Below are 21294 nucleotides of genomic sequence, written 5' to 3' on the forward strand. Positions count from 1 at the left end.
CGACTTGGGTCAGGCTTGGCGTTGAATACGGTGGGCCACCCAGCGCTGGCTATCAATGTGGTCTCTATGCTCCGACGTGCTTGGCCTTGGCGCTTTCAAAAGAGGCGTTCCATCACAAACTATCCTCACCAACCAACTCAACTCTCATTCTCCTAACAACTCCGCCCAAGGGTATTCACGTAGCCGCACTCTGCCTCAGCATGAATGATATGGTACTTGATGCTACCGGTCGTTTGAGCAGAAACAATCCCATTCTCTCATCGGAGGTGCATATCTTTCAAAACCTAAGGATATCTCAAGGTCGCCTCACCCAACTTTCACCGCCCAGTGAATTGGCTTATCCCTAAACCAAAGGTATCGAAGACTTCGGTAAGAGAAAGATTATGGATGCTCCGGTACATTCTACGTCGAGCGAGGCCAATCACGGCGTGAACAAACAAGTGAGCGAAAGCTGGGATTTATTGCCTCAAGAAACAAGCGAGTCTCCTGCAAGGAACGGCCGGGCCTGCGCTGACCAATGTCTCCCCAAAATCGGTGACTTCGATCTTCACAATGTCCAAGTCATGCCTGCTCGTGCCTCCCCTGCCTTTATACAGCCCTTCAAGATACCGACTCATTCTCCCGGAACTGAACAACAGGAACATTCACTGCAGACAGAAATGGTCGATTTAAGAAAGAAATTGACGGCCGCAAGATCGCAATATCCTGCTCCTGCAATACAATGTGGTGTTGTCGACCACGCTCGCCTCTTAACAATGCCAGTTCAATCCTCGCTCAGCTCAGAATCCAACCCTGTGTGTGTGAGTCGACATCAGACATCGATTCCGAGCTCTCAAGACAGAACGATTTCTCAGTCCGCCGGCCCCGCGAACGAAATGATAGATCCTCGCAGCAACGTTCGAAACGAGCCTCGTCCGAAAGATGCTGTGACGACTCGTCCTGACATTTCTGATCTCTTCGATGGTCGTTCACCCGAGCAGCTAGAGAAGGGCGTCCAAGTTGGCCTGCAGTTGATGGAGGAGCTGACGCGAACCCTAAGAGAGGCGTCGATTCAAGAAGTAAGTCAATGGTCAGAATTGATTGACAATATCCAGTCTCCCGCTGCGCCTTCCAAAACCATCATTGGTGTTCTTGGTGCGACGGGCGCGGGCAAAAGCTCTCTCATCAATGCCATAGTCGATGAAGAATGTTTTGTTCCGACCAGCTGCATGGGAGCCTGTACCGCTGTCGTCACTGAAATCAGCTACTCCCGGCCAGGAGATTCCCCATACGTCGCCGAGGTAGAATTTATTTCAAGGGATGACTGGCGAAGGACACTGGAGGTTCTATTCCAGGATCTGTTGAACAGTTCAGGACAAGTATTTCCAGAATGCATGAACGAAAATTCGGAAGCCGGCATTGCATATGCCCAGGTCAAGGCGGTTTATCCTGAACTCACCAAAGAAGAAATGGCCAAGGTCCCTGTCGACAAACTGATGGAGCATGAGAACGTCGCCTGTCTCGGCACCAAACGTGATATTGAGTCTGAGGATGGTACAGCTTTCTACAAGGGCCTGCAGCACTTTGTGAGCAGCAAGAACACCATCGGAGTAAGAGATAGGGATGGGAGGGAGAAGAAACCGCGCGAGGTGGGGTTTTGGCCTCTCATACGGGTCGTAAAACTCTACGTCAAAGCTCCCGTTTTAGCCACTGGTGCCGTGATTGTGGATCTTCCAGGTATGCACGACAGCAACCAGGCTCGCGCAGCTGTCGCAAGAGTAAGTCCTTTCCACGACCAAGATTGTCGGATATCATGTTTTCTTCGTTTCGAATGATGTTTGCCCCTCGGCAGCCTCCCAATGTTAACGATGATCCAGGACTACATGAAACATTGTAATGCACTATTAATTGTTGCACCTATTACAAGAGCGGTCGACGACAAAACAGCACAGACCCTGCTTGGTACCTCTTTCAGACGCCAACTGAAGATGGACGGAGGCCTCAGTTCGGTGACGTTTATTTGCAGCAAGACTGACGATATCTCGATCGCCGAAGCCCAGCATGCCCTGCGGCTCGAGGAAGAGCTGGAACATTTGTGTACGGAACAGCGAGCCCTAAAAGTTAAGAAGGGAGCATCGCAGAAGCAGCTCGAAGATCTCAAACACTCCAAGTCCGACATGATATTAACTCTACATTCCATCAATGATCAACTAAAAATCTGGGAAAGATTGCAGACTGAGTTGGAAGAGGGTAAAACCGTCTTTAAGCCCGAGCCGAAGTCAAAGAAACGCAAAGTCTTAATTAGGAGCAGCAGCGTGGAGCGACTGGTAGGAGCTAGTAAGACTGAGTCGGGCCGTGACTGCCCAAATGACAGCGATCAGCGTGCCAGCACAGCACAATCTGGCTATGCAACCTCCAATACTGGCCACTATCAGGGCGAAGCCCTTACACACAATGAGATCTCAAAGAAGATCATCGAGTCCCGAACTGCCATGGCCGACGGCCGGCGGGAGCAGCACAAGATTGAGAAGAAAATCCTGGAATTGCGAGCTCAAGTTCAAGAAGTTGACAAGAAATTCGAGAATATCTCCGAAAAGCTATACGCCTGCTGTATTGCATATCGCAACGAGCGTTCACGGGATGCTATACGTCAAGACTACGCAGCGGGCATCCTTGAATTGGACCAGGAACTGGCCGAGGAAGAAGACGCCGCAAGTTTTGACCCTGAGGTCCGTACGCGTGATTACGATGAAGTGGCTCGCAAGTTACCCGTCTTTTGTGTATCATCTCGTGCGTATCAGAAGTTGAAGGGGAGACTCCCCCAAGATGCCACCCCGCCAGGCTTCAAACACATTGACGAAACGGAACTCCCTGCACTGCAGGCCCACTGCGTCCAAATGACCGCCCCTGCTCGTCAGGCGTACTGCCGCAAAATCCTTTCCAACATATTTCACTATCTAAATTCACTCCGTCTATGGGCCTCGAATGCTAGCCAGGCAAACAATCTCACTGGGTTAAGATCAGTTCAGGTAGCTCAAATGCTGAAAGAGAGGCTCAACAACTTGAAATCAGTGAGTTTCCTGCACTTCTGGCGATATAAATCCCTTATCGGCGTTGTCTCCGAGGTATTTCTTACTGACAGCTGTTAGACGTTGGAAAAGGCATGCGACGCTTTTGTCGACAGTACTCACGATCGCCTTGAGACCAACTTCCGCGAAGCGGCTCTCAGTGCTACGGCTTTGGCACGAGCTCAGGCAGACAGTATCGTTCGCAGATGGGGTTTGCCTGTCAATGGGGGTGGTCTCCACTATTCAACGTACAAGGCTGTGGTTTGCCGTGATGGACGCTTTGCCAGTTCTCGGGGTTACCTTAATTTCAACGAGGATCTGCTTGAACCCCTGACGAGTCACCTCGCCGCACCATGGGAATTTGCCTTTGTCATCGCGATGCCCGAGATGCTCGACGAATTCTCAGCTGATGTGGTTCACATGTTCACCACTTTCCACAACGATGTTGAAAGCGCTGCTGTCGGCAATGGTGCCTCTGCAGCTGCTTTCGAGATTCTCAAGCGGCAAATACGCATTTATCAAGAAAAGCTGAGAGATATGGCCAATCAGGCGAAACTTTATATTAACAACTTGCAGCGCAACTACAGCCGCTTATTTGAAACACAAATCAGTGAGCATATGCACGACGGATATGCTCTTTGCGCCAACGAGTCCGGCATGGGAGCGTACCAACGAATGAAGGGAAAGATGGAGCGGTATATCCAGAACAAGAAGATGTCCATGTTTGACATCATCTTTAACCACGTCCGCGCACATATCATGCAAATCCCAACGGCCCTGAGGAAACATCTGATCTGGAGCGTTGTTAATGACATTCTCAGGAGTATACAGAGGGAGTATGTTGGTGTCATAGTTACCCGAAAGGATGAGGTCCAAAACCGGCGACTCCTGTACGACAAAGTCCTGAAGAATGTCGACAGCGTTGAGCTCGGGATCAAGGACGCTGTTAGCGCCGAGGCTGCACCTACGCTAGAGCCACAATCACCCACCCAGGGCCATGCGGGGGAGGCTGAGCCGTCTCTTGTGGCCAAGCAGAAACCTGGAGAGGGAAGGTTCACAGACGACTCCGAAGACGAATGCAGCGGTGATTTCTAGCGAAGGGTTCAGACCCGGCAGGGCGGAGCATGAGGAGTCGGCCTGGCCGACCATCCAACAGACCAGGGGGGCAAGCGTTCAACGATCACTTTTGAGAATCAATGAAAAGTGCTTGTGAAAGGCTACTGCTAATTGACGGCGGGCATTTTGCGGGAGCCCGAAGGGGCTGAGGACGAAAAACCAACATCTACAGGACGCATGATCTCGGGCAATTTGAGGCTTTCTTGGACGGGAACGACATAGCGGACAATTCGAAATGAGCTCAACGGAGACCTGCATATCGCGGGCATCGAGAGACACGATTTTAGGATATTTATGGGCTTTGCAAACGAAAGGCTTGGTTGGTACAGCTCAGCAAAGGCACAAAGACAGACATATGCTATTGTTGGCTGGAGGGCATCTTCCAGGACGACCTAGTGAACCTGAGCTGCTGCTGCTGTACGAGCTATAATAGGTGCCTCCCGACATTCCGCGAAAATAAACATCTACATTGAGCCGGGACTGATCGTCAGGCAAGCTGAGCTCTTCAATAAAGCATGGCCTTGCCCGTCCACTTTGTTCCACGACTGACTGACTGACATGTATCTGCTCTTTTGGGTCGACGAGTCACTGACCAAACACAGCCACAACGTCTCATTTCCCAACGGTTTCTCTTTGGTCCTTATACTATTATTGGCTGATGGCGGTGGTGCTTTGCCAGTCGTCACCGACCACATCCTCGCCATAACCACGGAGAGAGTACAGTCAGGCAGCAAAGGAGACAAAGGGAAATATATATCCGCATTATAGACGGCTATGTATAACGGGGTTTCTTTGACTGCGTGCTGATTGCGAGTAAACACAGTTGACTCCCCATCTCGCATGTGATATCTCATCTCGAGTTTCAAATCCATGACTTCGATTGGAGCGTCATATCAACCCGGAGGGGATTAATTCTCCAGCTCGGTTATTTCGAATAAAACATTAATCGCCCTCCGCATCTCATTCGCTACCGCGAAAGAGAATAAAGGGTCCCTTACATATGAAGACGCCACAACGCCAGCGCTAAATGTCAGAAGTCGGTGCACGTCAATATCTGGTCCTTGACCGACTGTTAAGCCTACTCGTTATCGCGGCTTTTGAAATCAGAAGTCCATTCCTGATGCTCCCATCTTATCGTTTATATCAAGGACCCTACGTTCTGTTAGCTTTTTTGCACACACATGTCGCGAATCGACAGCGACTTACGAGTATTGCTTCGTCAAAAGCCCTTCACCTCCCTTAGCCAAATCAATGGTAAAGACGTAGAAATTCCCCTCATTCGTTACAACCATGACCTGGGGTGAATTGGCACTCATGGCCACCACGCTGCGCAACTGGCTTGGTGCAGCACCCGAGCTCGATCGGGGTAGTCGAATCCATGCAAAGTCTCTCGCCGGCTCCCACATCTCGGCAACTCCCTTGGGGAGGTATCCTCCGACTGTGGAGGCCAGATTGATCCCGACATGTTGCGACGTCCTCCGAAGAAGGCCCATGAATGTTCCATTGGGTTTGCGGTTTGCCATGGCAGTGGGGGATTCTGCTCCGTCTTCCTCGTCGACTGGTTGGTCCACGAGAGTGTCGCTACCTTGACTTAGTCTCCGACTGAACGTATTGCTCGTCTTGCTCGGGGAGGCAGGTTCGTCGCCCTCTTCCGTGTTACGGCTGTGTTGCGGACCGAGTTTGAAAATGTGGACGGTCTCTGTGGCCGAGGATACACAGAGGAGGGTCGAAGTTATATTGAAGGCCATACTGTAGATCCTGGAAGGCATAGAGCCCCTTCTGAACTGGTATAGTTTGTGTGCATCCGGAACCGAGAAGACTCGGATGATGGTGCCTTTGTCGGACGCCGTGGCCAGCAGCGTTCCTTCATTGTTGAAGATCACGCAAGAGAGTGGAGACCGGTGAGCTTCCACGACGTTCACGGCTTCTAGTTTGACGGCATCAAAGAGCAGGACTTCTCCGGTGGTAGGAGGAACATGTGTACTGTTTGGCGGAGCATGCGAAGGCGGAGCAAACGACGACGCCACGGCCTTTTGAGGCAAAGGATATGCCAGGTAGCAATTCTCTTGAGATGGGGAGAGGGCACAAATTGCTGCTGGGTTTGGGGATGTCTCGATTGTGTACAACAGTTTCATGGTCTGGATGTCATAGAGGTAAATCTGATCTTCCAGGACAATCACCAGCCTCTTTCTGTTCAGCCGCACCGCGAGGACGGCGTTAGGGAAGGTGAGTTCGCATATTATCAGGTCTCGTTTCGTGTTTTTGATCTGAAGTCTCCTCGGAGACAGAATGAGGGCCACAAGAGAGGTAGAGAAAAGCATCTCGAGGATAGCAACGTTGCCGGCATCGCGGGATTCAAATGACTTTGCGAACGGTTCGGTGGTGAAGATGCGGAAACCTCTCGAGGTTCCTGAAGGAAGTCAGGTCGTGCACACAGCTAGCTAATCGAGCAATCATGACAGCCACGTACCTACTGCCAAATGGCTATAGTCCTGATTGAATGTCACAAAGTTCATGGCCATGGTGGGCGGTCAGCTGCTGCTGCTCGTGCTACCGGTGTTCGTCCATGGGCCAGATTCTCACTTTGGCGACTTTGGCGAGGGAAGCGACCTTTCTATCCTCGACGCTGCAGGAAAGACACGAAGACAACAAGGTAGAATGCGTTGTCGACAACAAACAAAACGGTCAAGAGAGGTGGACCAGTTTTGCTTTGGGTTGCGGTGGCAGCCTCGCTAATAGGCATATTAATAACGAAAGCATGTGACGTCGCGCTTTCTCCCCACATTCCATATGCGACTTGACCATGTAGGCAAGCACCATGCCAGCATCTTCGAGATATCCCTTCGCAGCCAACGATGGGACTTTTCCCCGAAAAATAACAGAGTATTCTGCATCTGACAGGCACACAAGATGGCTGAACCCATGGATATCGACACAGATCCGCCGCGAGGCATCAAACGCACGGCCGAGGAAGCGGGCTTGCCTCCTGAGGCTCCGCGTCGTATCAAGGCATGTTGAGGACTTCGCAGCAGTAGGACCAGACTTGTGCTAACTCGTGCTGTTAAAGGCTCTTGATCAGGATGTCGTCAACAAGATTGCCGCCGGTGAAATCATCGTGGCCCCTATGAACGCTCTCAAGGAGTTGCTCGAAAACTCCATCGACGCTGGATCAACTTCCATCGAGGTTCTGGTCAGAGACGGTGGCCTCAAGCTCTTGCAGATCACCGACAATGGCCACGGAATCGAGGTATGATCTATGACGAGACGGAATTTCCGGGCCTAACGTGCAACAGAAAGATGACTTGCCCATTCTCTGCGAACGATTTACAACATCCAAGCTGAAAAACTTCGAGGATCTCATGTCCATTGGTACCTACGGTTTCCGAGGAGAAGCTCTCGCCAGCATCAGCCACATTGCCCACCTCAAAGTAACGACCAGGACTGCTAACTCCAGCTGTGCGTGGCAAGCGCGTTATCAGGATGGAAAGCTTACTGCCCCCCAACCTGGTCAGTCTCCCGACCCGAAACCCTGTGCTGGCCGGCCTGGCACTCAGATCACTGTTGAAGACCTCTTCTACAATATCCCGAACCGTCGTCGCGCCTTTCGGTCTCCATCAGAAGAGTATGCTAAGGTGCTCGATGTCATCACCCGTTACGCTGTGCACCGCGAGGGTGTCGCCTTCTCCGTGAAGAAGCACGGTGAAACCGGGATCGGTTTCTCAGTAGCTGCTGCCGCAACCAAAATTGACCGACTGAGACAGGCCTATGGTGGAAGTGTTGCAAAAGAGATCATGGAGTTTGGCACCGAAGATTCTCGCTGGGGCTTCAGAGCTTCGGGCTATGCTACCAATGCTAACTACAGTTCTAAACGAACGATGTTGCTCCTCTTCATCAATAACCGGTCAGTCGAGTCATCAGCTGTCAAGAAAGCTGTTGAACAGACATATCAGTTATTCCTCCCCAAAGGTGGACATCCATTTGTGTACCTCAGCTTGGACATTGATCCTGCCCGGCTTGATGTTAATGTACATCCCACCAAGCGAGAAGTCCATTTCTTAAACGAGGACGAGATCATCGAATTGGTCTGTGCAAACATCCGGGAAAACCTTGCAAAAGTCGATACGAGCCGGACATTCAAGACACAAACACTCCTTCCTGGAGTCACGCCAATGACGCCCGTCAACCCAAGGACTCCGGCTCGGAATCAAATTCCTGCTGCAGAAGAAAGTACTGACAGAAGAACCTCAACCTCTAAAAAGCCCTATGAGAACAATCTAGTCCGCACTGACTCAAAAATGCGGAAAATCACTTCCATGCTTCCACCGGCCTTGACCACTTCAACCTCTCTGGATGAAACGCTGACAACTGCCGGCATACAGTACGCAACCACCGATCGAGAATACTCCCGAGTGCTCCTCGGGTCCGTGAAGAAACTCCGAGCTGATGTCCGTGACACAATGCACAATGGTCTTACGGAAGTATTCGCTTCTCTAACCTACGTCGGTATTGTAGACAGCAACAGACGACTCGCCGCCATCCAGTCTGGCGTCAAACTATACCTCGTTGACTACGGCATGACCTGTAACGAGTTCTTCTATCAAGTCGGATTGACTGACTTTGCCAATTTCGGGCTCATTCGGTTCGAGCCTGCGCCGCACTTGAAGGAGCTTCTGGATGTTGCAGCAGAGCATCAAATTTCAACTGATCCTACCTGCACAGGCCTAGACAAAGGCCAAGTCGTTGACAAGGTATATGAGCAACTCATGGAACGCAAAGACATGTTAGAGGAATATTTCAGCCTCGAAATCTCGGACGACGGTCATTTGCAAACAATCCCGCTGCTGTTGAAAGGATATACGCCATCCATGGCGAAGTTGCCCATTTTCTTGCTGAGGCTGGGGCCTTTTGTGAACTGGACAGAGGAGGAAGAGTGTTTTCGTACGTTTCTGAGGGAATTGGCGAGTTTTTACGTGCCGGAGATATTGCCAACGCCCAAATCAGCGCCGTGTACGAGCAAGGACCAATGCAGGGAGACGAAGGAGGCAGAAGGAGATATGGAAGACGTCGGGAGCGAGTTCGAAGTTGACGGGCGAGACACATCTGCGTCTCGCCCTCTTACAGATAACAGGGACGACGTCGATGAAGCTACAGAGAAAAGGAGGACAGAACTCGAATACGCACTAGAGCACGTACTCTTCCCTGCATTCCGATCAAGGATCGTCGCCACACAAGGGATGTTGAAAGGTGTCGTCGAAGTGGCCAACCTGAAGGGTCTGTACCGTGTCTTCGAGCGATGCTAGAAAATGTATTAGAGGCCTGTACAATTTGACGAATGAATGTAAGATCAAATACTTGCAAGCTTTCTAGATACGAAGCATCGAAATTTTCAAGAGCAGGGCATCTCAGTGGTGCAAATGGTGAATGTGAAGACTTTGACTCGACATTCCGCCCCCTTTGGACGATAGACCAGTACAAGGAAATCCATCAATCAAGCTAGTGGTGGCAGCCAATAACAAAACCAAAAAAATGATCGCTCCCAGCTGCAATGAGCCCTGTGGATATCTTTGTTGAAAGTACGTCCCTTCCCTCTCCGACTGGGGAATACTTAGTTAGGCAGTCAGCCAGGCAGCCAAGTAGAGGGATACGTGTGTTGAGAACTTTCCATCACATCTCCCGGTCGTCATCTCCCTCTGGTTGTTGGTTTCTGCTTCCCTCACCCTTCCGTTCTACTCCCCCTGTCTCTTTCTCTGTCCCTCTCGTCTGCCCGCTCACTAAAAGGCCTCAATCCGTCCCGTTATATGTATACCAGACCTCGCCCAGCACGCCAAGCCCGCTGCCGTCGACGTTGAGCAGCATGTCCGTCGTGGGGGCGCCGGAGCTGGTGTATCCGCCGGCGAAGTTGCCGAACCAGGAATAGCGCTCGACCCAGAGTTGGTCGTCCATCCAGCGGGAGGCGTTCTTGAGGAACTGCACGATTGTGGCTTGGTCGTAGTTGTTCTGGTCCATGCCGAACTCGGTGACCCAGACGGGGATGGGCGCGGTGGGGAAGTAGGTGAGCGACAGGTTGTACGCCTGAACGAGGTAGCTCTCGAAGTAGTCGATGTTGTACGGCGACGCGTACCAGTGGATATTGAGGAAGTCGATCGTCAGGTTCAGCTGCGTCGCGTTGCCCAGGAACTGCGCCAGGTAGGTCAGTCCGCCGCCGGCGTTGGTCACGGCAGGCGCCCCGATCTTGACGCGCCCGGCGAACGGTTGCATGAAGTTCTGGTAGCCGTGGATCGATTGAGCGACCGTCATGTCGGCTGATTGGCCGGGGTTGCTGGCGTCGGGCTCATTGAACCCGAATATGGCGTCCGTGCCGTAGTTTGCGATAGAAAAGTTGACGTTGGCGGACCAGACGGACGTGAGAGAATCGGCGTCATTGTACAGGAGGGGGATGAAGCGGTATTGGCTTGAAGGGTACGGCCCGACGTTGTCACTCGCGTTGGGCAGGGAATAGTAGTCGTATGACCATGAAATGTAAGGGGACGGTGGGGGGTAAAAGTCGAGGGTTGTTACATTCGTGTATACAAGACCTCGTTTGGCTGGGTACGGGGAGGGTATGGGATTTGAAGACGACGTGCTTGGGCCAAAGGAAGAGGGGCTCGTGGTTGAGACGCTTGTGGTGCTGGATGTCAACCCCGAATATGGGCTTGTAGAACTCGTCCTGCTTGTGGTGGTGGTGGTGGTGCTGCTGCTGGCAGAAATCGAGGAAATCAAAGCCGAGCTGATAGTACTCTGCCTGGATGGACTGGTGGTGGTGGACTGACTTGCTACCGTGGCTGTTGACTTCATCATACTGGATGATAGACTCAAGGACTGACTAGCAGATACATTTTTCGAAGACGAGTCCGTTGCACTTGACAACGCCGTCGTTATGACAGAAGAATAAGTTGAAGTTGGTTGGGACGACGAAGCACCTCCCGTGGTGGTGACGCTCGTCATCCTCGACATGGGCGTTGTCACACTAGTTTGGACATTTCTGGTCTGGCTGGAAGACGACGAGGTGAAGCCATTCGAAACTGTTGCGCTGCTTGTTATGGCTGAAAGAGATGATTGGAGAGGGGAAGAGGTCGCTGACTGCGGCGTTGAAGACGGCATGGAGCTTTTACTCTGGCCCGAGGACTGAGACACGAGACTTGTCGAGCTCGACCCTGCCAATGACGAAGAGGTACTTGTGCTAGTGTAAGTTGTTCGCGTGGTTCGTAAAGAAGCAGACGTCGTTTCTACTGTCGAGGTCGTGGTCGTGGTCGTGGTCGTGATGGTTATTGTGTCCGGCGACGAACTTGTCCCTGCGCTGGTGACAAGAGAGCTGACTTGATTGGTGATAGAGGTGCTTCCAGACGTCTGTTGAAGGGTCTCGCTCGTCTGTTGCTCAGACGTGCTCGTGATGGCCCCCCGAGTGCTTGTGCTCTGTAGAGAACTCGAGCTGGTACTTGTCAAAGCGGATAGACTTGAGCTCGATGTTGAAACATCCACGAACTCAGCCACCATCCCAACTTGCACAGCTCCCTCAGGGGGTTGACTGCCAGGAAAAACCACATATAGCTGTCCGTCAGCAATCGCCGAGAACGTCGTATCTCCAAATATCAGTCTGGTTCCGTTGAAAGACCATATATATCCACTTGGCTGGTTTTCATCTGAGAGCTGCACGAGAGGCAATGTGCCTGTGTTTCCGTTGGTGCCGACGCTGCCATTCCCGACTTGCAACCGGCCATCCACAGTGAGGAGAAAAACAGCGGCAAGGCCATTGTTAGGAAAGAGATATGCATTATTTCCGTTGAATGCCACAAAGTCCAGTGCGCGAGCCCTCAGCTTACTGCCGAAACCGTTGGCAGCGATCAGGAAGGGGGCTGAGGTTGGAGACGAGGCGGTTGTGGTCGGGAGCGTGGAACTCGTTGTGCTGGAGGGATTGAGAGGCGTACTTGTAGAGTAGGAGGAGGAGGATGCGCCATTGCTAACGCTTGATGTTGTTGCCGGAGAGCTCGTAGATATACTTGACTGGCTCTGGCCGGTGGTGCTCACAGTGCTTGACCAGGAGATGTTCCCGTAGACGATTGATGAAGTAATGTAACAACCGTTCGGCAACGTCGAGACTGTAAGGCAGTAAGCATTTGGGAATTCGAGGTGATGACCAATCCTAACCGGACTGCGCTGTAGACACTGCTGTCAAGCTATGCAAGACCAGCAGAACATAGTCTAACCTGACGCACTTCGTAAGCTGCATCTTTGTCGCGTCCACCTCGTGTCTTGCTTCACTCACCTCTATCTGTCGTAGAGAAACAGTCTGAAGTCGCGTGTCATCTGGCTGCGGTGTTTGGGCCCATGACCCGGAATGTAGGGTTAGGAATGCTGGTGATGGTCAGTGCGCTGTTAACAAGTCTCCGTCATATTATCTCGAAAAGAACAGCAATGTTAATTTGAACGAAGTAAGAATCTTAGTAGGATGTCGAAAGCCTTTTGGTTTTTGCGGTACATCTCTTCCCGGGGCGCCTGCAATTGCTAAAACTAATATACAAACTTAGCTTTTTGTCTTCGCTTTCGAGGACACCCTTTGCATATGATACACAGACATATTGTGGCCGCTGGAAATGCTCAAGAAACGCCGGTGATACTGCCGTCATGTTGCATGATGCTCTATTATGGGTATCATTGTTGTGCTGAAAGAAAAGGAAATTCGAAACAGAAACATCATTCCCATGTCTCTTCAAGCTCCAGGACTCTCGGTTGGGCTGACTCCGCTCGCATTGGGGGCATTGAGGTACTCCGGAGGGACTCTTGGAACTCTGGGACTCTGCAACGCCGCGGTCATTTGGCCCTGCCCTCCAGATTGCGCACGTAAACGTGCCAGATCTTTGATCTTGTCCTTCTCTTTTTGACTTTCACTCTTACCGCCTGTGAGGCGTCGCATGCCTCTTCGCATTCCTTGCAGGCTGAACGCGCCACCACTCTCAGTTGCAGAGGTTGGGGTTATCTGATATTCAGATGGCCCCGGCCCTGACAAAGATTTGTTCTGGTTTGATATTGTCATGCTCAGCGACGGGAAAGGGCTATTCTCTCCATCCGACAAAATAGCATCATCATACTGATCAGCATAATCGTCCTGCGACCTGAACGAAACGCCTTCAAACATGGGCGCCATTCCAGTTGACGTGGGTTGTGACACCGGATATTGGTTAGCTGGAGACGTAATCGATCTGGCGTGAAGCCCAGGTCGAGTATAGTTCACCGAATTGATAACACTCTGAAGTATTGGCTTCTTTGTTGAACTAGGCAATGAAGGTCCTGGGCCGCCCAGTTCATCGATCGAAGAGAAGGATGATTGTGTCGCCGCCGTCGAGTTCGGAGAAGACAGACTAGGCTGAGTTCGATGGGTGATGCCAAGAAGAGGTCCAGCTTCGGTGAACCCATCCTGTACTGTCGCTGCTGAAGCAGTCCGCGCCAGACTCTGACGAAGAATCGGGGCGGTCTGCTCGTCGTACAATGCTGTGCTCTGTTCAGTAAGAGTAGGAATCGTGATTGCGGAGACTCCCATCTGGCTGGCTCCGGTTGGCGTTAGAACGTCGTCACCATCCACATCATCAAAGAAATCGTCGAGGCTGTCAAGAGTGTTGACCAGGTCGCTGACATTGGTATCTGCAGCCACTTCCAGCGACCGGATCGTCTCGGCACGACTCTGTGGTGGGAAGTATGAATCGCCGTAGCCATCATCACCCTGGAATTCTACATCTGGAGTAGCGGTCTCTTGAGCCTGCGGGTGTTTCGGATCTCCGCATGTCAAGAAGGCGGCATGGACATTGCGCCTCGTCTTGCCAGAATAGATCGCTGGCGTCGGGATAGACCAGCCGGTTGAGTGAGGAATCCCGTAGAGACTCTCCGTTCGTTCATACTCTTTTCTGATAGCCTTGGCTGAGCCAGAAGCCATGCTCATGCGCATATGATGCCTTTCCATAGGCGTGGTTGCTACTTCCATGATATAATCCATCACTTCTAGGGCCTGTGTACAGTGCTCAGTCTGCAAAAGCCTCAGCAAGGGGGAGATGAGATCTGGTCCATGCGTTGTGATGGCCTGACTTTTCATGTCTACGATCGGGATCAGCTCGCACAGAATGTCCATCAACTTGACTCGGAACCAAGGTATCCTGTTGGTCAACAACCCGATCATGAAAATCAAGCTTGGGGCGTCATATGCTGGAAAGTATGCCGCTTTCAAGGCTTGAATGGTTGTGGTAAGCATCTCCTGGCCCGATGTCATTTCGTTACTGGCGAAGCGTCCAAGACAGGCCGAGAGTAGATCATGGCCAGCGGCACTTGCCACCTTTGCAAGTCTTTGTGCAGAGGCGATCGTCATAGGCTCGATATCGTCCAGCTCGAATTTTCGCAGCCATCGTGGTAGGTTCGCAAGGACACAGTAGAGGAGACGATTGTCAGTTCCAACTAACGGGCAATCTGGTAGGTCTGCGAGCTTGTGAAGCATGAAAAGAGTCTTGTCTAAGCTGTCGGCGGACTTCAGGCCTTTGTAGAGCAGTGGCTGCAGCCCCTCAAAACTGCCATCCCATTTTCCAGGAAATCCCTTCATCATAGCTTCCGTAACATCCGGAGCGGACAAATCCAACTTGTCGAGAAATTTCTCGAGCATTCCCAAGGTCTCGTGGAATTCCCTCTCGTGAATGGTGTTTAGACAGGCGCATGTCGTCCAGAAGAGCTGTGAATATCGCAGGAGATTTTTAGGTTCGAGGGCTCCTATGATGACTTTGAGTGTCGTCAAGATCTCCAACGAAAAGGTCTGATAGTCCGTGTGCTCGTCGGCAATCGTGTTAGAAAGTCGAGCAAGCATATTCGAAAGCATTTTGATATCCAAGCTGACAGAGATGCAGCGAAATATTTGGAATGACCGACATGCCAAATGCCGAACTGGACAGATGGAGGCCCAGTGTAGCGCCTCTTTAGCCCAGCTATCGCTGAAGCTGTCAAATGCGAGGTTGAAGATGTTGACAATTTCTGAGGTGAGGACCGCCATTGCCTGTGGAACCCGGCTAGCGCCATCATCTTCATCTTTTCTCGTGTTGCTCTCGTAATTCCAGCTTATCCGAGAACTATTGCTTCGAATCGCTGCAACAAGGCTTTCAATGCTTGACTTGGCAGAGCTAAGGACCTGCGAGTCGATCTTTGTGGTTACCAATTCGTGAATGAGGTGGACCAGCATCTCTCTCGCCTGTTCCTGAACTGACGTTGTATAGTGGTCCCAAAGGATAAGGACGGTGTGAATGAGCTTAATCGCCTCATCTTTGCCCAGGGTTACCGGAGTGACCATGAGGTCGACTAGGAAAATCAGGGAGACTTGTCCTAAAGAAAGACCAACCTATTGACTCGTGAGTATATGGCTCTTCAGAAAATCTGGGTCAATATACCTGTTTGTTGCCCATAGGCAGAAGAGAAGTCAGATCAGCAACGTAGGGAAGGTGTCTCGTATCAGGCATCACCACTACTTCCTCTTCCTTTCTGTCATTGACCATGTTCTTCGGAGTGAGTTGCAACATGAAAAATTCCAGCACTCGTGAACCGGCAGGGGTAGAGGACAAGTACACGACGATTTGCTTTGCGTACTCAACAAAGTTCTGATCACGGCGATCGAGCGACAGGTAGATAATGAAGTCAAGAATCAGTTGTACGTTTCCCGCATGAGGTCCGGTTGATAGAGCTTGCCACAAGGCTTGCACTTCGTTATGCATTGCGCTGCTCGAACAAATCGTTATCTCGAACATGTTTGCCAAGAGCATATACGAGACGTCAGTTGGATAGCCCGTCTTACTGTCGACTTGAAGTTCGAGTGTTTGTAGCCACGGTAAGATGGCGACCACCATATTGCGCTGATGGTCGTTTCGCGCAGATTTATAATGGAGCGAGAACTCGGAGAAGATCATGAATGCGATATCTGAATTGGCCTGGGCCAGCCTCTTGGAGTATTCGAACTGAGCGAGTTTGTATACAGCACGGGTCTTGTCGGAGATGCTGATGTCAAATTCTTGGAGGTTGGTGCTCTTATGTTGACGTTCGTCAAGGGTGCGGATCAAATGCGCCGATTGCATTCTGATTTCACGATTTTCATTTCCCAATGTGAACACAATGATGCTGAGAATTTTCCAGAAGGCTAAGGGATAGTCCGGCTGTTGAATGAGAACCTCGGAAACCACAGTGAAATAGCTTTCCAATGCCGTTGGAGATTCAGTCCTGTAGCATTGTTCAATAGCATGTTCGGCAAGCACAAGATGCTCCGGGTTGTGCATGAGGAGGAGTTTCAGCGCTCGTCGCCCAATGGTATGCATCTTATGGTTGCTGGTCGCGAAGATAGTATCAATCCATGAGAGCATTCGTTGAAGATTGAACGATAGAATCGCGTTACTGTCAGTCTTGATACTGATCGGGCCACCGCACAAGGTCGCCATTGCACTCAGAGCAGCTACTCTCAGGTTGTTCTTCTCTTTTTCAAGCGCAGCGCTTGCGTTCATCCTATCATTCAAATCACGGGTGTTGCCGTGATTGGGATCCATCAAATTTCGCTCCGCAGAATAGCCGCACCAGTCTTCCATTAATGCAAATGCAGACTTCCTTGATTCGAAAGGCATCCAGCGGGAAGGCGACTTTGATCTGTTCACACCTTCGAAAACTTCCTCGACCAAACCGCAGAAATGGTACCTCAACTTTTGGAATCGCCAATCGTTCTGTACATCAGTATCACTCAGAAAGATGCGCAGATCCCTCGTGTAATTGACAAGGTTATGCAGGATCCAGTCGTCTTCGTAGATGTCTTCATGGCGCAGAAAAGCCGCAGTGAGCTTGTAAACATGGGTAACCTCAGTCCGCAGTCGCTCAGTCTGCTGAGATCGCTGTGGACTACTTGGAGTTCTCTGATGGTTGATTCGCGCCTTTGCTTCATCGTTGCACTTGATCACTGCATACTGAAGCGATTCGAGAAGTGTACGGCAAAGTTTGCGGTTGATGGAACCAAGAGCAGAGACTACCGCATCGCGAATAGCGTCAGGGGCGGCGCCAAGCATTGGAATAATGGCAGAGAACAACGCCCGAGCAGAGCTCATCTTGTCCTGTGCTGTTGCGGCACTCTTGGATGATTTCCTCAAATGCGCAGCAGCATCAGCTAGCTGGCTCCGAGACTGGCCGCCTGGAGAGCTCAGAGTGACGCAGGCCATGATGAGGTACAACTTCCACTGCTCAAAGAGTACTTCTGCCGACGTTGCCGAGCTTCGTCCCTGCAATCGATACTCGAATAGGGCTGCATTTGCACCGGGTGTCACTGAAAAGGCCTCAATATCATTCTGCATCATCATCAGTCTGTCCGTGACTGTCCCGCGGCATAGAGCGATGGCATTTGGGCATGCATCAAACACAACACGGATCAGATTAGGGAATGCCTTGAACCAGAGGGTGGAATCGTATGACACTTCAGAGCTGCAAATCTCAATCAGTGTACTTTGGCCAGGCCCGGTACGCTTGTCTTTTTGTAATCGGCTGCGTTCCGCGACATTCAGCGCATCCTCCTGCAAATCCAGAATTGTAGACGACTGGTCTTCAAGAAGCTTTATAATCCTAGAAGGTACTTCTTGACCGAGGACCGAATCAAAGTGAACAACAAGTCGAAGGACCTTGATAGCGAATGCTCTCACGCGACGAGACTGCGAGCAAAGGAAGAACAGTCCGTAGGCTTCGATTTCATCCACATGTGGTATGACATGTGTGAGTTCCATTTGCAAGGCTCGATGGGAGCCTGAGATTGAACGATCTCTTGTTTCCGACGAGCTTGCCACCGCCTTCTGCTTGAGCTGCTCTGTCCAAATTCGCAGTAATTCAAGATATAGCGTCAAGGTTGCCTCGATGTGCGCCGGTCCAAGACGGCCCTCATCCGACATGGTAGAGTACTGGGAGTCATAGTGGAAAATGAATCGTGGAAAGGCGATGGCCACAGCTTGAGCGTGACCCTGCTTTGCAATCGCTTTCAAAGATTGGGTGGCAGACGCTGCTATGTTGGCTTGTACATGGGCAGAGCCTGTGCACAGAAGGTTGATCAATGGGCTCAAGGGAATGTGATCGGTAAAGCAGCGGGGAAGAGCTTGGATGGCGACGTGAAGCAGTTCGTAGTACGATTGGCGCTGGTCTATGGCCGTCCCATCTGGGCCTCGAGCCAAGGTGAATGTATCAGCAAGAGGTGTCTTGGGGGTTACGTTGGTCGAGGACAATTTCTCGTTCAACGTAACTTGTCCGCCGAAAGTGTTATCGCAGAGGATCGTGATCTTGCCCAAGATCTGACAGAACTGCAGATAGTATTGCCTGGCATTTTCATCCAAGACGGCTGTGTTTACTGGGAGCGAAGAGGGGTTCTCATCTTCAAATCGTGGTGGGAGTGGCGAATCAATCCCCAGACTGGTCCTCCTGCTCCCGGGTGAAGATGGCAGACCATCGACATTCCGCGACTGTCCGGCGAAGGCAGGAAATGGTGGGCCGCTCGTGCTGTCCTTTTCCAAATCGGCCATGACGGCGAGGAATGCCCGAATGCCAATGACCATTCGTTCTGGCTCCATGTTTTCAATCTTGAGGCTTCGACTCGTTTGGAACATGTCATAATGTAGAAGGGGAAAGATGATTGAACGGAAGCAGAGGTCCTGAGCTGCAAAGCCAATAATTCTAATGAACTGGACCAAAGCGGCAGCGGTAGACGGCTCTGAGACGACATGGGTCTTTCTCCCTTGCGGAACAGTGATTTTAATGATGTCTTCCAATCGACGCAGCTTAACCTGCGTGGTCTCTGTAACACGTCTGAGGTATGTCCAGACCAGCTGACAGATTGCTTGCAAAGCCAGAGCCCGCGTTGTTCTATCCTTCAGTTTCGGCGCCAGGTTCGAAATCATCGGCAGCCACTGCGTGGAGAACACATCGATGGGCGAAATGCACATAAGCAGAATCGATACCGGAAAGCCAATATTCCAATGACGGACCTTTGCCAACATGTTTCCTAGGCGCGAGTTGACAGTCTCTATAAAGTCTTTCCATTTCGGCACGGTCTGGAAACATTCGGGATTACTCGCCACCGTCGTTAGCATGCGCTCGAAGAGCTGGCAATATGCTTGCTTCACATGCAGTCCATGTGCGTCGGAGAACAGGGCGCCAAGAGTCCTTAAGAATTCGGCGACACTCAAGGCGGCTTCTTTTGTAACAGAAATATGGAGAGGGCGCATACTCAGCAGGAGTAATTCGAGACGAGATTCGATATCTCTAGCCGTAGCAGTCCCCGGACTTTTTGCGAAATCCAGTTGCCACTGTTCAAGTTGCTGAGTGAACCGGAACGTGACGTTGACAAAGTCGAGGCGGCTCATGTGGCCTAAAACCTCGCCATAAATCTTCCAGTTGGCGTGTCGAACGGTTGATGAGAAAATCTGCGGCGGTTCGACCTCCCTTAACTGGGTGAATAAAATGTCCTCTAGCTTGTTGGCCAGATCTTGGGTTATTGCAGCCAGACTACTTTGTTCGAAAATTGCTATGAGGACTCGACAGAGGATGTAGACTGATATCGTGGCGCAACGATCTGCCAGCAGATACTCCTGCGTAAGTTGGTCTTCTGTTAAAGAGCTCTGCTCAGTGGTGAGCTGGGGGATGTCGCTCTCTCCTGGAACTTGAAGAGGTTCTGTATGACGTCTGGGCAGCGAAGGAGGCAGAGGCGAATTGGTCAGGCCCATTTGTAGTCTCTGCTGATAGACCTTCCTCTTCAAAGCGGCCGCGGTATCGCCCTTTCCTTTTCGCCACAGCATCAAAGAATCCACCAAAGGCTTTGGGCCTTGACGAGATATGTGTCCAAGCGAAGCGATCAATTGGTCAAATCCGACGTCGACACCCGGGCCACACGCTTGCTCCACAGGAGCAGGAGCATTGTCCAGGAGGGTAAGGCAGTGTTTGATTCTCTGATCCGCCCGCAGTACAAATGCATGGAATAGATGATAGAGTGCGTATTCGGCCGGAGTGCGCGGTTCCAGCTGCTGGTGGCTACTGGAGGAATGAGATGAGTGGCCCTGCTGACCACGTCTTGTTCGGGACTGCTCCTTGCGCCTCCTGTGCTGCGAGGAAGCAGACTCATGCACCGAGGAGCCACCATCAATAAGAGAATCTATGGAATGCCCTTGAGTATGACCCTGATATGAAGAAACTGGGCTGGTGTAAGTCGAGGTATTTTCTGTGCTAGAATATTGACCGCGTCGATTCGCATTCGGATACCTCCCATAGTTGGGGGGGCTCAGCAAAGAGTCCGGGGTCAGAGGGCTGGCGGTCGAGGGGGAGTTGAAGCTCGGGCTTCTCGAGTGCTGCAGGCCATGTATAACGGATGTTTGGCGGTGATGGCCATAACTGTTTGACGTCCGCCTCTGCAGGGTTGGATCGATAGCCGATCCACCTCGTGAGCTCACGGATGACTCTGGGCCATGTGGCTGGGGCTGCACTGAGCCTGAACGCGATGATGCCGCGACACTAGGAGCGTATGCCTGAGTCGAGGGCTGTTGAGGCCTGCCTCTGGTCACGGATACGTCTCTGGTATGGATTGGGGGAGCGAGCTGCGGACGGCCGTTGGGCAAGGGCTGTGAAATCTGTTCGGGTCCGGGGCCATCGAGGGGGAAGACGGAGGGCTCGTTGGAAGCAGACTGAGCATCTGATAGCATTGGACGCGGTTAGCATGGGGTCATGTGCTCGTGGCCTCGCTCATTTTGACGCAGAACATCGATCGTGGGCAAGTCGTGCAGGCGTGTGGAGATAGAGAATGGAGGGACGGCTGTTGAATGGCAGCGGAAGAATTCCGAATTGACACTCACGGTTATGCAACATTGTGCGCCCCTGTTGGCCGACGTTGAGAAGAGGGCAGAGTCTGCGTCATTGCTTCTGGACGAAGAAGCGCAGGGTGAGAGAGGCAGTGGACGGAGTGCAAAGACGGAAGAGAGACTGCAACGAGATGTGGTTGAAGTTGGAATTTTAATCGCCCGCTACAAAGGAGAGGAGGTACGAGCACAACGAGGGATGTCCACCAATCACATCAACATTC

At 51.5% G+C, this 21294-nt stretch overlaps 5 protein-coding genes across 5 annotated transcripts; 2 read left to right on the forward strand and 3 right to left on the reverse strand.

Annotated features, from left to right (window-relative positions):
- Nucleotides 1-875: 875 nt before the first annotated feature.
- Nucleotides 876-4142, forward strand: AYL99_00841 (hypothetical protein; the record flags this gene model as incomplete). The annotated part of the gene is made up of 4 exons (XM_018832357.1): nt 876-1058; nt 1095-1757; nt 1857-3050; nt 3129-4142. 4 exons carry the CDS (start codon nt 876-878, stop codon nt 4140-4142), a joined length of 3054 nt encoding a protein of 1017 aa, XP_018698236.1.
- A 1124-nt stretch (nt 4143-5266) lies between these two features.
- On the reverse strand, nt 5267-6685 carry AYL99_00842 (hypothetical protein; the record flags this gene model as incomplete). The annotated part of the gene is made up of 3 exons (XM_018832358.1): nt 5267-5315; nt 5370-6573; nt 6634-6685. The coding sequence occupies 3 exons, from the start codon at nt 6683-6685 to the stop codon at nt 5267-5269; spliced, it is 1305 nt and encodes a 434-aa protein (XP_018698237.1).
- A 296-nt stretch (nt 6686-6981) lies between these two features.
- AYL99_00843 (hypothetical protein) lies at nt 6982-9463 on the forward strand (the record flags this gene model as incomplete). Its single annotated transcript, XM_018832359.1, has 3 exons — nt 6982-7164; nt 7231-7410; nt 7457-9463. 3 exons carry the CDS (start codon nt 6982-6984, stop codon nt 9461-9463), a joined length of 2370 nt encoding a protein of 789 aa, XP_018698238.1.
- A 481-nt stretch (nt 9464-9944) lies between these two features.
- Nucleotides 9945-12429, reverse strand: AYL99_00844 (hypothetical protein; the record flags this gene model as incomplete). The annotated part of the gene is made up of 2 exons (XM_018832360.1): nt 9945-12298; nt 12348-12429. The coding sequence occupies 2 exons, from the start codon at nt 12427-12429 to the stop codon at nt 9945-9947; spliced, it is 2436 nt and encodes an 811-aa protein (XP_018698239.1).
- Nucleotides 12430-12909: 480 nt separating this feature from the next.
- AYL99_00845 (hypothetical protein) lies at nt 12910-20917 on the reverse strand (the record flags this gene model as incomplete). The annotated part of the gene is made up of 2 exons (XM_018832361.1): nt 12910-15564; nt 15614-20917. The coding sequence occupies 2 exons, from the start codon at nt 20915-20917 to the stop codon at nt 12910-12912; spliced, it is 7959 nt and encodes a 2652-aa protein (XP_018698240.1).
- Between the last annotated feature and the right edge of the window lie 377 nt (nt 20918-21294).

This window comes from Fonsecaea erecta, assembly GCF_001651985.1.
Source record: "Fonsecaea erecta strain CBS 125763 chromosome Unknown Scaff1, whole genome shotgun sequence".
Classification (NCBI taxonomy): Eukaryota; Fungi; Ascomycota; class Eurotiomycetes; order Chaetothyriales; family Herpotrichiellaceae; genus Fonsecaea; species Fonsecaea erecta.